This window comes from Paramisgurnus dabryanus, chromosome 19 (genome assembly GCF_030506205.2).
Source record: "Paramisgurnus dabryanus chromosome 19, PD_genome_1.1, whole genome shotgun sequence".
Lineage (NCBI taxonomy): Eukaryota > Metazoa > Chordata > Actinopteri > Cypriniformes > Cobitidae > Paramisgurnus > Paramisgurnus dabryanus.
The window spans coordinates 20,897,797-20,914,014 of NC_133355.1; the positions used below are offsets into that span (position 1 = coordinate 20,897,797).

At 38.2% G+C, this 16,218-nt stretch overlaps 1 protein-coding gene across 1 annotated transcript in view; it reads right to left on the reverse strand.

Moving 5' to 3' along the window:
* Positions 1 to 16,218, reverse strand: part of gabbr2 (gamma-aminobutyric acid (GABA) B receptor, 2) — a 242,767-nt gene that overhangs the window by 172,301 nt on the left and 54,248 nt on the right. Inside the window, exon 2 of the mRNA XM_065292509.2 lies at positions 15,846 to 15,983. Within this exon, the coding sequence (XP_065148581.1) occupies positions 15,846 to 15,983 (138 nt within the window). The remainder of the gene's footprint in view (positions 1 to 15,845; positions 15,984 to 16,218) is intronic.

Below are 16,218 nucleotides of genomic sequence, written 5' to 3' on the forward strand. Positions count from 1 at the left end.
ACACTGTGACTAAAATGTGTTGACAGATATAAACATATTTGATTTTGTAAAATTAAAGCAGACTTGTTTCGGATATGCAACAATCACAGGATCCCTTCTTTGTGGTATTTCCTTGTTCAAAGCCGTTTTTCCACCAGTAAATAATTAATACTGCAGCTCCTTAAAGTGATGCAGAAATGTGACCTAAATAAAAAATATCAAAGCCAATCCTAAAAAAAATAAAAACACAGCACCAGAACAAGGATAAAAGAAATATAAGAGTGAAACCTCAGCCATGTGCAAATTAAAATGAAAATTGTGTCGTCATTTACTTGTTCAGAACCTATATAAGTTTATTTTTTCTGTGCTGATAACACACAGGTGAAAGTGGCCATTGTATTTGTTTTTCCTACTATGGAAGTCAATGGGTACCATCAATGTGTGCTTACCATCATTTACCAAAATATGAAGAGTTTGGTTCCAAAACGCAATACATTTTGCCTAATTTCAGTAAAAATGTGTTTTCTATACCAAGAAAGTGACAAGATGAAAACCACAATTTTCTGTTACAAACTTTCACATAGGGGGTGTCGTCGCTGAACTTTTTTGACAGCGATCAGCTATAAAAAGTTTTGGTCCTGCTCATTTTTGTTGACTTATAACTTATGATTTATATTTTGTTGAAATAATGAAAAGTTTTTCAATGTGTTAGCATGACAGAAGCTGTCGTGTGAGAACAAACAACAGCCAGCATTTTTTTCTGACAAAATAACACGGCGGATATCCAATTAGGAGTTTACTTTTTAATACTGACCTAATACAATACTGATTTTGGTGGAAATTTGTTTTTTAAATGGTGTTTAGCACGTTTTGGAATCAAACTCTTTATATATTATTTTGTGTTTATCAAAATAAAGAACTCATGCAGGTTTAAAACAACATGAGGGTGAGGAAATGACACAATTTTCATTTTTGGGTGAACTACAGTAGTGTTTCCCAACCTTTTTTCTGAAATGGCATAGTTTTGATAAGTAAAAAAATCATACTGCACACCACTATCACAAAAAGCATTAATAGAACTGCACAAACCTGTATTGCAATGTTTAAATGACTTGTGAAAAGTGGAAATTATACTGTATTAAATCTAGTACTTACATTTAATGTGAAACTTGATCTTGTTTGATGAACAAAAAGATAATATCCTGGCTAGAATTGATAAAAATGACAAATGCACGTGTGACCAACTAAGCTAGCTTCGAGCCCTTTTTCAAACACTGTGCGGTGTCATTTTTTCCACAGCACACCAAACAAGCGGTCACGGCACACTAGTGTCCCGCGGCACAGTGGTTTGGAAACACTGAACTATAGTATCCCTTTAACTTTGAATAATATATTTTCTATATACAGTATACAGTCAATCATACACTATTCTGTTACCATTGTATAGAGCAAAGAATACCCCAACATGAGCAAAGGCTTTATAAAAACCAGTCCCTTCATTTTAAAATCCAATTTAATTGGACACTCTCAACACTGAATCTAATGAGGTCTTGCCTGTATGTGGTGGTCTTCTGAAGCGAACAGAGAAAATGCTCTTGATGAATACATCCTTACAGCCCCTAAACAGCAGACATGCCGCTCCAGTATGACCTCATCACAATAACCAGTCATGTATAGAGATAGCACTGGTGGTGGTTCAGGGTAAATGCTGCTGTATTGAGAACAGTACACATAGCGGCACAGCGGAGCATCTACTAATGTGCCTAATGAGTGTTAACTGGATTGTTTTTAGAGATGAGTACAAACTCACTGTGAGATCTCACTGCACATATACTGTAGTGCACCTCACATGTGGACATTTTTTTATATTCTCTGATTCTGTGCTTCTAGGCAGTATGAAAGTATTGCAGTATTCATTCATTCACCTAAAACTCGGTCCTGAAGGGCCAGTATCCTGCTGGTCCAGTTTAGCCCTCAACCAGTGGCGGCCGGTGACTTCTTTTTTTGAGGGCACTCGATGTGAAGTTAGCCACAACATGTATGTAGCCCGTCATGTGTGTGGTTCGTAATTTCAAAATATGTGCGCATCGAGTGATCCTATGTGCATCACATGTCTTGTCAAAATAAGTACCTGCTGCTGACGCGTCTAAAGGGTTTATGATAAAAGAGACGCTCGAGTTTGTCAGATACTCACATAATCTCATGCGTAATAAGAGTTTAGTGTTAATGGAGTGTCTTGTGTGTATTTTGTGAACGTGAGCGTCTCTTTTATCATGAACGGTTTTGACGTGTGTGCGCAAGCACTTATTTTGACAAAACACATGATTCACATGGTTCACATGATGCAACAAACACATATTTTGAAAACACAAGCAAAACACATGACCCTCCGAGCACATATTTTGAATTTGCGCCCCTCGGATGAGCAGTCACGAGCCGTCACTAACCTCAACACACCTACCTGAAAATTTAGCCTACCCTACTGAAATATCCAGCTAAGACCAGCATATGCTGGTGAGCTGGTTTTAGCTGGTCTCCCAGCTTGGTTTTAGCTGGTATTGCTGGTGTGGTAAGCTGGTCTAGCCGTGTTTTGGTCACTTTTTAAGCTGCTCTAGCTGTGTTTTGGTCACTTTTTAACTTGACCAGCTTTGCCAGGCTGGGAGGACCAGCTTAGACCAGCTACTGCCACCTTAAACCAGCTGAAACCAGCTAACAGCTTATGCTCGTCTTTGCTGGATTTTTCAGTAGGGGAAGACCTTGATAAAAAAATAACAGTGTTGGCAAACTACAGCGTTTCAGATGCAGGGTTTCCCACAGAAAATGTGTTACTTAAGGTGGTAGGGTTGTGCAGGTGGGCGGGCCAGGGGCGTGGCAATCAAAGGGGCGGGGCATACGCGTCATGATGAAAATATATATTTTTTTAAACCCAAAAAAAACTCAATTTTGAAGAAACTATGACAGAAAATGAACACATACTAGATTATTACTGAATTAAATGTTTTATCAACAGGCTAGTTATCCTCCAGACATTGACGGATCATGTCTTTCTCTCATTTAGGCCATGTGGCGCGTGCCCGCTCGCAGTTTGAAGTGCGTCCACGCTATTCTCCGAGATGCACTTGACGGCCTTTTGTGCAGCAAATTTTTTTTTTTTGGACGACCTTGTTAAGGTGGTAGGGTATCCCAGCTTAGGTGGGCCGCCCGAACTGAAAAGTTCTGCGGGAAACCCTGAGATGAAAGTGTGAGTTTGAATAAGAGAGATGTTAACCATCACTTACATCCCTATGTTTTGATTGCAACACTATGGGAAAAGCTCAATATAAACACTAGAGGATTATCTCTTGATCCCACATACATCACTACGATTTTTTGTTTACTGCAGTCATTTTGTAAGGCACTAAACACCTTACGCATTTATATCAAAGTACAAACTTGTTTAGTTTGTGTGTTGGCTGCGACCGACAGACCAGATTACACTAAACCAGACTTGACTGAACTTCTACCCTTGTTAATTAGAAACACTGGACAGTTTTAGATGAACTTTTGGTTGGCACACTGACAGACCGAGTCATTCATTTAGGTCGTGTTTGTCAAATGCCTAGCATCCGGCAACCTGTGATTTTATTTTTTTACTTGGAGCCTATGAAAAATGGATAGTGAACAAGAAAGGGTTTGACGTTAGTAAGCCGAGCACAGCAGCAGCGCATGTTTTATTTAGGCGTTTACTATGGCGCGCCGAGAAACTGCAGCAAAACTACTGTAGCTTTACTTTCCGAAAGAATCAAATAATGTTGAGACAAAAGAAAGGAAGAGAGAGAGGAGCTGAGTGTGGACACAACTGATGTTGTGCAGTAGTCATAAATGAATTCCCCATAGTGTGCTGCATTTGATCAGTTTCGGCCTCTCGCCGGATTCTGCTCAGTGTTGCATCACATCTATACGGGACTGAAAACTACAAAGATGTGGTAATTAAAGCATGTCCACATTCAGTAAACCACACAGCATGATGGGAGAATGCATGAGGAGAAGTTCTGGTCAGCAGTTTTGCTTTTATTTCAGTCCTCGAAATAATCGAGTTTGGTGATGTTAGTTGCTTTAGATTCTAAAAGAGCTGTATATGGAAACCATTATTTCTCAAAAAACAGGGAAGCAGGTCCCAACACATTAAGCTTTGAAAGCTTTATGATGCTATAAAAACCCTTTCTGGCTCACACGATCTATAATGGGCTGATAATTCGCAGATAATGAAATATTCACTACTAACAGCTAATTGATCGACAAACTTGGTCCACTTTTGGAGCAGAGTCGTTGGCAGAGACCTTTTAAACTACATGCCAAATCCTCCATTATTCAACAGCACAGAGTGGACCACGCAACATCTATATAAACCTACATGTACACACGAGCCAAGATTCAATTATGTGACATTAAAGATTACAAACAGAGCCATTTCTTATTCCAGCTTTCGCTGAGACCTCTGCGATTCAAGCGGGAAGGGAGAGTGTGAACCTCTCGCTAATACCATTCTGGGGCATCATGGGACGTGACTCACAAGCGGAACGTGTGAGAGCTGCTTGTGGATCAGTTGTTACATAAATCTGAGGGCAGATGGTACCCACAAACTGATCACGGTAACACCCACAGCGAAATGTGAGAGGTATACATGTGTGCTTGTGCACAAATTGAATTCCTTAGGCCTTTAATATTGAGCCAGAACCATGTCTGACATGGTCTAAAGATGACCGCCTCCATTGTGTCAACTTACATTCATTAATAAGCTCGAAGAAATTGGATTTTTAGGATATCCAACAAAACTGCCTTACTCTTTGGGTTTATTATTTTTTTTAGATTTTCCTTAGAGGTTTAAAACTAAAAGCATAATGATGCATACTTTGTCCTCCCTGTCTGTTTCAATACTCACATTTTTTCATATATACATATTTCTATGCTCACTTTACAAAAATGTTTTTAGACCCTGTGTTATCCTACTGTGCGTATTTCTCTCTGATAGTCTAGGAAACGGCCGTACGTAAAGAGCCTTTGGGAGTTGACTGTTCTTCTCACTCCTCTAGTTGACGTCAAAGAGGAAGACAACGTCTGCTGAAGCACTCTGACAGCAGTCTGGTTTTGGCACATGCCCGGCTGGGAGCAGCTGACAGGCTCGAAGATATACTGCTTGGATCTCAACAATACTAGGAATAATTCAAGCGCAAGAGGAGACGCCCATGTAAAAATCTCTAAATCATATAAACGCAGTCTATTTATACCACTGCTGGCCTAATTTTGAGACTGTGACGCTTACTATGATGGCATAAGAGAATCATCGAGCCATATGAACCTGACAGCCAAGCAAAACGAGGATGTGGAAGTGTCGTTGACAAAAACAGCCGAAAATTTGATTTGACAGGTAGAGTTTCAAGAGTGCTTAAATTGAGTAAAAAAACATTTGAAAAGTTTAGTTCAAAAGGCAATAAATGCATTTGGACTAATTTGGGTAAAAATTTGTTTTTTATACCAAGAAAGTGACAAGATGAAAACCACAATTTTCTGTTACAAACTTTCACGTAGCATCTTTAGGTTATTATAACATAAAAAAAGATTTATTATAAAAACTGATTCTTTTTTCCAAAGTTTTTAAAAAAAGCTATAAATCTATTAAATCAATATATAAGTGCGCATACATCTTTGCCATGTTATATTAATTTAGTTGACTATTGGTATACACTGATTAAAAAAATAAACATTAATGGCATTAATCAAAACACTTACTTTGTTATATTAATGCTGCGTTTACACCAACCACGTTTCAGGCATCAAAATCGTGTCTAGTTTGCCGCTTGAACAGTTTCAGTGCATTTGCGCGTGTAGAGCGAAGTAGACGCGCGAAAAAAGCAAGCATTTGATGCGCATCATAGGCAAAATCCTTCACATTGACTTAACATTGAAATCACTTGTGCTTCACACCTCTACTGCGGTTGGTGTAAACGCAGCATAAGAACACTGTCGTTGCTTCTGCATCCTTGGGACGTCGTCACTGAACTTTTTTGACAGCGATCAGCTGTAAAATGTTTTGGTCCTGCTCGATTTTCGTTAACTTTGGGTAAAATAATGGAAAGTTTTTCATAAGATCACCTGGGGTCAATGTATTAGCATGAGAAGCTTGATGCTGTCGTGTAAGAATAAGCAACAGCTGGCATGTTTCCGTCTCCCGAGTGCCTCTCACGTAAATTATTAGATTTTAATGGCTTAAAAAAAAACACCACAGGTTTATCAATGCCATAAACATTACTATTTTGTTCTTGTTTGTTTGTTTATTACAAGGTACAAAGTAGATGAGGAAAACTAGGATTCTGTGTGTATTTAAAGTGCCGCCATTATTGTTTACACTGCGTGGAATGTTGCGCTGTGATTGGTTAAGCGGATTTATTGCATTCTGCAGAAAAGGAGGACTAGCGTTTGTCGCAGTTTGGAAAAAGGGAAAAAAAGATGACAGAATGACATGGTGGATATCGGATTTTGCGTGAAATGAAGAATTGACTTTTTAATACTGACCTGATACAATACTGATTTTGGTGGTAATTAAATTTTTTTTAACTCTTTCACATTTTTCATGATTTTCACAAAAGTTGAATGCCTTACAGGAAATGTTCTTCTTTAAATATATAAACATACAATATACGTCATAATACAATATAATGTCATCCTATCTTCATTAGTTCTCTTTTTATCACCTCTCAAATATGGGTAGGTTTCTTCAAAAACACAAAATTTTAAGCAAAAAGCTGAAATAACTCCAATTTTGTGAAGGACTTTTGAATGGAATCAGATTCAGAGCATACACGGACATGCAGCTGTTTGCCCTAGGACGATACTTTCGCATTTTATAAGTTGCGGAAGTGCACCTGATGAATAATAGCTGTATTGCTGAAAGCTGGAAATACTTGTCATTGGCAATGATTCGTTTTTTCTTAATTCAATTCAATTCAATTTTATTTATATAGCGCTTTTCACAATTGGTAATTGTTTCAAAGCAGCTTTACATTAATAGAAGCAGTGAAAAGCACCGAAAATCGACAGATAGCATAAAACACGATAGCATAAGCAGCTAAATTTGCTGCGGTTATGAATCAACATTGTAAGCGAGCGTATTACTAATGTTACGTATAGAAGAGGGTGCTAAGTTAAGCCAAAGAAGGCTGCCTCCCCGGGTTGAAAAATTAATTGGCGAGATAACTCTTCAATGGCCACAAAATAGTTTAATAGCGTTTATCACATTTTGGAACCAAACTCTTCATTTGCATGTGAAATATACAGTATGACATGTTTTGGTGTTTTTATTTATATTTTGCAAGCAAAGTTACTCTTGCTCAAATGTTGTTAGCCTTCGTATTATTTTACACGAGAGAACAGAAGACAAGAAATAGACGTCGGAATGAAGTCAGGAAAAAAACAAGCCAGATTAAGATTTGCAGGTTTTCAGCTCAATATGTTTGCGAACCATCCCTAAATCCATTCTGTCTTCGCCAATTATACTTTCCAAACAGATGGAGTCCATCAACAAAATGCCTGGCCTGAATCAAGCTACACTGAAAAATGAAAAGTACAGCAGTTTTGACACTTAAACAGATGTTATTTGGTTAACATGGAGAAACATAATGCAGGAAAACCATGATTACTGTAGTCAAACTAATCAATAAAAATCAGGATTCATTTTGGTAAGGGAGCTTAACCCACAGTAAAAAATGTTATTGCTCAGAATCTGCTCTTTTAAAGCTCAGGAGACTTAAAGGCGCTCTAAGCGAATAATGTGCGACGTCACTTCCTGTTGATGTTTGAACTGTTTTCAAACAGACAGAGCGTAGCTAACTCCTCCCCCTCCCCCTCCCTTCCGTGCTTTCATGAACGCGCCCAACCCCCACCCCCAAATCCTTCTTGCCGTTTATTGGCTGGAATACTTTGTTTTGTTTTGTGCTGGCTAGGTTTGGCCATTTGTTGATATTGCCGTTTGTGAAGCCTGGGCTGTCTACAGAGATCGCGTTTTTTTACAGTTTGATCAGCGGACAGGCAGCAAGCAGATAGTGAGGAGATGTTTCCGGTACGTAACAAAAAATGTTTTATGGTCTAAAACGCTTCAATTCGCTTAGAGCACCTTTAATAAAGATTGCAGTTATGTTATGAATCAACTTTGTCTCATACAGTATGTTTCTCCTAAGATCTCTTACGGAAATTATCATGAACAAGAAGATTTGAATATGTATGAGATTTAAATGCAGACATTGGGATATTGATGAATCTGACCAGTCTTTGATATTGTTAAGATTTCTTAGGGGACATACAGTATTACATGCTCCATCTAATCTCAATGCGGTCAATGAGAAATATTAAAGTGATTTCATTTTTAATCTTCATCGCTATTAGGAAAGGTTTTACTGTAAATATCTAATTGCAGATTGGCACTGCATGTGCAATAGTCTTAACTTAATGACTTCTATTAAGATGTAATGGCCATTATTACCTTCATCAGAGCGAAGAGGGGGGCTAGTAAAAAGATAACAATAACTTCATACCATAAATGCATCTGGTGGACAACAAGACCTGTCTATCAGCTGCATAATACAAAGCTGCATTCCCCTGTTTATCGTTTTCCTGTGATACTAAGATGACTATCACAGGACACAATTTCATCTGGGAGCTTAGGGAGAGAGGAATGTCTCAGCTCAAAATAATCATTCTCTCATAGTCTGGGTGACATTCAATTTGATTCAAAGCACTCAAGTCATGTTAATATCTCCTCACATCGCAAGCACTGATGTAAGCCACTTCATAACAGAGGAGCCATTCAAAGCCACTGAATGCCAAGTGATGATTCGAGAAAGCACAAAGCTCGGCACTATTTAATTACACAGTATGGCACGGCATAAAACTCACATCCTAACGGATTTCAATGACTCTTGAGGTCATAAGTTTACTCTGGGGCTGTTTGCATATTGGCACAATCATCGGTGAAAACACGACCGTTCACCGCCGCTCGGTTTTGGCACTCGCAACTGTCTGATGCTTTCATTAGAAATAATTACACAATCCATCAACCAAGCCGCATTTCTACGCCATCTCCCATCCTCATCAAAGCATCTGTTAATTGAAAAATAAAGGTACAGCATCTTAGTTTTTTTATCTTGTTAAGGTTACTGTATTAGCTGTATTAATATTAGCCAGTGGCCAATGTTTGATCATGTTGACTCTTTATAATCTGTACATCGTTGCAATCGACTGTTTGACTCTGAAGAAGATGCATTGGTGTCGAAACGTTAGTCATTCTGTTTTAAATATTAAAATCCATTAAAACGTTGTGTGCTCCGATCCCGTTCCTTGGTTTTAGCTTTGCCTTGGTTCTCCCCTTTCTGGATTTTTCTGTCCTATTTCATGAGGACCTAGGCTGAAGCGCAAGTGATCCCTTTCTATGGTACAGCATCTTAGTGTTGATGTGGTTTTGATGTTTCCAACACAATGTTCATCTTAGGGGTGGACGATCTGACATTTTATATCGAGATTGATCTTGGAGACGTCCACAAATTCACTTTTTAAGCAAATCGTATAGATCGTGATCTCTTCTAAAGTAGGGGAGAGCAAGGGCGAAATAACATTTTACAGAAAAACTTTTTTTTAAAGCTAATGTTTTAGACAGATATATATTTTTGCTGTGGTCGATAACTCACAAGTGTGGTCTATCAATACCAGGTGGAATTTTAAAGGGGACAGAGAATGAAAAACCATTTTTACCTTGTCTTTGTTGAATAATGGTAGTCTACCTGCATTCACAAACATACAAAAAGTTCTCAGTCTCATAGAAATTCCTCTTTTAGAAATGTCAGCCAGAAAACGGCCCAATCTGAAAAACTGATGCTAATGACATCACAGGCATCTCACTGCCCCTCCACTTTAAAGTAATTGGCTACATTTTTTGAGTGTCAGCAAAGTCAGCCAATCAGTAATGAGATTGCAAGTTAAGCCAATAGAGGGGGCCAAATAGGTGCAAAACCACTTGTTTAAAATCCCCCACCCTAATAGAGCTATCTGAGAGAGGTTTTTAGGAAGCTTCTAAGGAATTACAGACCCAAACAAAAAAATGTTTGTCTACATGTCACATCACAGAACAAGGATAAATACTCCGTTCAATCATTCTATGTCACCTTTAAACAAATGTAAAACGACTTCAGTATAATTTCACTTTTAACTTAAGTAGCGCATTGTTACATTCGACCCTGTCAGCTAGAAAAAGATAGATTTTTTTGTGTTACACTTGTTTTATGATTATGACCTTGGTAATATGTAACTGCAAACAAATTTTGTCCTTTATTTTTGCAAAAAAATATTACATTACAATTTCTTTTAAAATTTTAGTTTCATCAAATGTTTTAAAAGCAACCCGACACAAACTCGAATTGTTGAGAATAAAACATTTTTTCAACAGTTTGAACACTATGAACATTAAATTAAATCAAATTATAATAATATCAATTTTCAACATACAGTAAAGCAACAGTATTAGCAGTGGGACAAGTGTTACTTTCGCCCCGACAGGAACTCCTGACATTTAAACCCGAGTTACTTTTATTTAGAAAAAAAACAAACTTCAGGATGTGTTACAGCACTCAATAACCTGTAGATTGACCAATACTGTAACATATAAAAACGAGAAACACAATGCGTTATAAGAAAAAAGGACTGCTTTAGGAATTTACTTATCATGGTTGAAAACAGCTTACTGGACCTACATGCGCGAAACGATGAAATAACGCAATATTTGTCAGCTCTAAGGTTGCGTGCTAAATATGCTATTATAGTTTGGAATGCAAATGTAGTCAGGGCTCTGAGAAAATCACTTTGTTACTTTCGTCCCACGTTACTTTTCGCCCCATTTCTTCCCTACAGAACAAACGCATTTTACTTCACGCAAAGCGAAATAAAGCAGATATTAACGTACAAATCTACATAAACACTCAACTCTGCATTTGGTTGTCATGTTTATATTAATATATTTCATATGTTTTGTTCAGAAAAACACTGCTACATGCTCAGACACAACAGGCGCACATACAGTACATCAAACTGCACTGAGCGACCAAAACTTCAAGTTCAAACGTTTTGTGTTTTCTGTCCACCAATGAAGTTGAATTATGTTAATACTAATAGACATGTTAGAGGAGTTGAAAATTACAAAGAAATCAAATAATGGAAAGAGACTAAAGGGGGTCGCACACCGGACAAGAAGCGCCGCATCGCGTCTAGGACAACTTGGAGGTATCGTACACAGGAAGTTCACATTAAATAGCGCGAGCTTAGTCAGATAGTGTCTACTTCAAAATGCAAAGTATCCGTTAGCAGCCAATGTTAATTGCTAACGATTTGGGACAAATATGATGTAATTTTTATGTTAAACTATGTGAGCGGCGCTCTGTGGCGGGAAAGGGATTTGAGCAGTGTTCAGAGTCACAGCGGACAGCCGCCGTCGCTAGGTGAAAATAATGTGTTCTGTTTTTAGATTCATGGCGCTGCGCTGCACTTCTCATCCGGTGTGCAACCCCTTTAAGGTCATCATCTGTTTTAAGCTGTGGACAGCACAACATATAAAAGACTGATGCACACTTTACATGTATGTATGATCATCATTGTAACGGGTTTTTCTTGCCTTGAATTGTTTTTAGCTTTATCTGGTAATTTATTAATGACTGGTGATGTTGATAACTGCGAGAACGAGCAAAGAGCCGTACACTAACAAAGCTCTCTCTCTCTCTCTCTCTCTCTCTCTCTAGCCAAGTTTCCATCACTATGATTTTATGCGCATTTTAAAGTATTGCATATAAAACGAGTGATGGAACCGCCAAATTTCGAATAACATCCCTTAATTCACAAAATAAAACCGTTTATACCCTCGCTTGAGGTGGTTTTTGATTTAAAGTGCATTTGTCGAATAAATTCTGACGTGGTGAACATTAAACCAACAGGACTGAGCGTCTAGCTGTTTCCGCTGAAAATTTCTTCACCATATATGGGGCTCCACGTCATCTTAATGCCCTTGCTGCTTGTGCTTAAATAAAAAATGCTGCACTGCTAATAAATTAATAACTTCCATAGTGAATACATGCAGTCAACCTCTGCAGCAGTAACATCATCACTCCTGTGAATTCCCCCCTCTCGCTCAAACTCAGTGAGAGGGGGAGTGATGATATTACTGCGCTTCGCCATAAAATATAGTTCTCATTTTAATTGCCACGTTTTATTGTATGCCACCATATTTACTTGTGTAACTACTCATGTAACAGTCTTTGAATAGGGGAAACATGGATGTGTTTGGTGGCTTTTAAATTCATCCCTATTTGGATCCTAAGTAATGAATGGGGCTAGGCTAAATGCTAACACATTCACAACGCGCTATGCAAAAATGAAGTTCACGCATTGAGAAAAGATAAGTATGTATTCATTTGTCTAAGTTGAGGTAAGAATATAGTAAAATATTGAAAAATGGTGGTGTTTTCCTTTAAACTGAGGTCATATGGGCATGTTTCAGCCTGGATCTTAAAAATGTTAAAGAAAATCGAAAATATAGACTGTAGATCGTGAATCTCCGTAATTAAGATCGTGATATGCCTTTCTAGGATGATAGCCCACGCCTAGTCCGTCTCTTCTGTAAAGTAAAGCAGGTGTTACAGAGGAACCTCCAACCATCGGCACTCCAGCCATCCACTCTGGCTCATAACAGCGCTGTGCGGCCGAAGGGAGGGGAGTGGAAATGGAGCGCGGCTAGAAGAGCTTAACAGGGTGCACCTGGTGCTTATTGCCTCATCAAGGCTGCCATAAATCCAGCACTAGATGTCTCTTCATCATTGAAGGCATTTCCAGTAAAGCATGCATGAGGTGGTCCAGCTGTGAACAGTGTCTGCATGGATCGGTCTCTCAATTCCTGCACGACGAGGACACCACAACCCGTTTATGTCCACACCCACATGGATTTGCAAAAGCATTAATGATTTAGTCCCACTTGCATTATTTGTTTGTGTTTTATTTTGTCATATAAAAGCCGTGTCACTTCTAATCCCACTGTGTATGTGTTCACTTCCCAACACTCTGGCTAATTAGAGATCTACTCAACTGGGGTTAATGGGAGATTAGTCCACAAATTAGGATTTCTGTAAGATTATCCACCACTTCAAACCCTCAGGAAGAAACAGACCCCTCTCACCAATAATTAGTTTAATGTCAAAAGTATTCTGATATGTCTCTAATTCATTACTGTCTCAAATGTTGTTCAAATAATGTCTTTCTATCAGATCACCGGATTCCTAAGAACATTGCAAGAGTCATATCACATCACTTTGTTTCATTGTACTATGAAAAAGCAACTTTTAGAACTTTGCTGGCAGTAAAATAAGCCAATTAATTGAAATTATAAAAAAAAAAAATTCAATTTCCTGACATCAGATTAGGCATTTGTGAAAACATAATACAAAAGAATGAGTCTGAGTAGAAAAGCGATCTTAAAGATTTAACATGTGAAAAAGACATTGAAATAGATGTCAAACAAGAGCAAATATTTTTGAAGAAGTTTGGGTTAAAACAACCCAGCATACAGTATTGTAAAAAAAATGCTAGGTTATTTTCAACCCAGCATTGGATCATAAAAGGAACAAACCCAACCCGTTGGGTTGTTATTAAGAGGAAACCTTACACCTTACGATCTCTCTCCTGAAGCCAATACGGATGTGACATAAACTGCAAATCATCGACTGGCTGCTAGAGACTGGTTTCAAAAGGCCAATCCCATTGACCCCTATGTTAATGCCCAACTTTATGGCAGAAAAAATATGTTTACAGCCTGGTACAAAAAGTTTTTTTGGTCTATATAGCTAATTTTGCCCTTCATGACAACTGTGAGAGGGTGAATTTTTGTAATATTAAGCATATAGTTCTGATACTCGGTGGCGAGATGCCAATATGGCGACAATAGGCTCCTCTAACTATTGGCTTCAAAAATTCTCGTCACAAACCTATAGGTGATGTCATGGACACTACTTCCATATTTTTTACAGTCTATGGCTGTTATTTAACCTATATGTTGAGTTGTTTTTACCCATTTGGGTCAAATATATACATTTTCTGGGTTATTTAACCCAATAGCTGGGTTTGTCCATGTTTGGGATAAAAACAATCCAGCATTTTTTGTGCAGGTTTATTCTATCTTCTGTCCAGTATTTACCCAGCTATTGGTTAAAAACAACCCAACATTTTTATAGTGTGTGACCAAATCATTACCTAAATCATTTTCCAACTATTTAGTCTGTCCATACAGTACATGGCTGGGTTATTTTTGACCCATAAAGGGTCAATATGGGACAGAAAACACATGGGGTATTTTTTTAACCTAGCATGTGTTCTATCTAATATTTACACATTATGGGTATAAAAACAGCCATTTTTAGAGTGTATTTTATTTGCAACCACTGTATATAAAGTATACTCTATTTTACCCCAGCATTGGGTCAAAACTGGACATTTGACCCAACAAAGGGTTAAAACGCACCTATTTTTTTGGGTTGAAACAACCCAGCATTTAAATTACAACCCAAGGGGTTGGGCTCGTCGCTCTTTGACTCAACGCTTAGTTGAAAATAACCCATTTTTAGAGTGCTGAAAATTTCTGATACTCTTGTGGAAACAGGCCACTTTTGTGAAATAGCTTTGGAGAACAACCAGGTTATCTTGGGAAATAATAGCTGGTTTGGAGGCTGACCGTTCAGAACATTTGCCAATACAAAAGTGAATGTGTATATGCCAAGAAGGGTTTACTCAAGCTGTGTCCAAATTCGAAGGCTGCGACCTTCGAAGGACGTATTCTAAGACAACAGTAGTAAGGCTGCTTCGAAGGCTGCTTAAAAGGAAGCCTCAAAATGCCTTCTTATTTCTCCACACTGTTAAGGAGAGAACAAATAGATCCTTTACAGCCTAGATTATCCCGAGATTCATTGCGCACCTGTAACGACTTATTATAACGGCTGTATATTTAATGTTTTGCATATCCTGTGTATGTTGTATATATTTCTAAGGTTGACTAATTTTATATACTGTTGATTAGTTTAATCTACATCATATTCCATATTTATTTTAATAAGTCAGAAATGTCTACGCTGTATCCCAATGACCGGCACAGTGGGTGCATGCAGCAGGTGACGCAAATTATGGATCCTCTGAAAGCTAGACTGTCTCATTTCAGTTTTCTTTGTGAACTCCGGAGGCTGCGGCCTTCAAAGATCGAGTGCTTGCCTTCAGAGGTGGCGTCCTTAGAAGGTTGCAGCCTTCGAATGGGGACACAGCTTCAGTGCCATTTTCTTTATACTCTAGCATGTCAATCATTAAAAAGACTTCCTCAAGACATGTGAGCCAATGTACAACTTTTGTCAATGATGCACTAATACACAGATTACAGACATCACTAGATTTGGCAAAGAAGTAAGATAAGCTTAGAAAAACCCCATGCTGACTTCCTGTTAAAATCACAGTATTAACACCCCCTCGGCTCTGCTCAAGAAAGACGCCTCTGTAAAACCTCAGGGAGAAGTTTACTCATTTTTCCACTCTTTATCAGCGTTGGGATTAGGTTTCTGGCCAAGCTTTGCAGATCTTTCATTTAAAATGTTAGATTTTATTTATGAATAAAGCAAATGTTTTGCTCCAATGTCTACGTACACTCTCTCAAAGAAACGTGACACAATTTTACAAAAATTTACTTTAAAAGTTATACTATAACGCAAAACAAATCTCACAAACTTGCATAGTGCTGAAATTGCAATGAATCGCATATTGGCACAAACCTGTACGAGGTTCCAACCCTCTAAAGATTCAGCGATGATTGAAGTCACTGATGGACAAACTCCTCCAAAGATCATCAAATGCTTTGGACCGTAGCAGATTGCATCAAAGAAGGCCCGCAATCCCTTTGCATTGTCACACTGAAGAAAGAAAGAGAGAGAGAGAGAGAGAGAGAGAGAGAGAGAGAGAGCAAGAGAGAATGAAAATTAAGTCTAAGAATAAACTCTACAGATAGAACAGTAATGTAAATCACAGTAGGTACGTTTACATGCAACCAAATAATACGTTTGTAATCGTATTAATGGCTCAATTATATTGAAGAGCCTAAACACCTTAATCAATACGATTGCAGTCGATCGGATGCAAAATTCGATT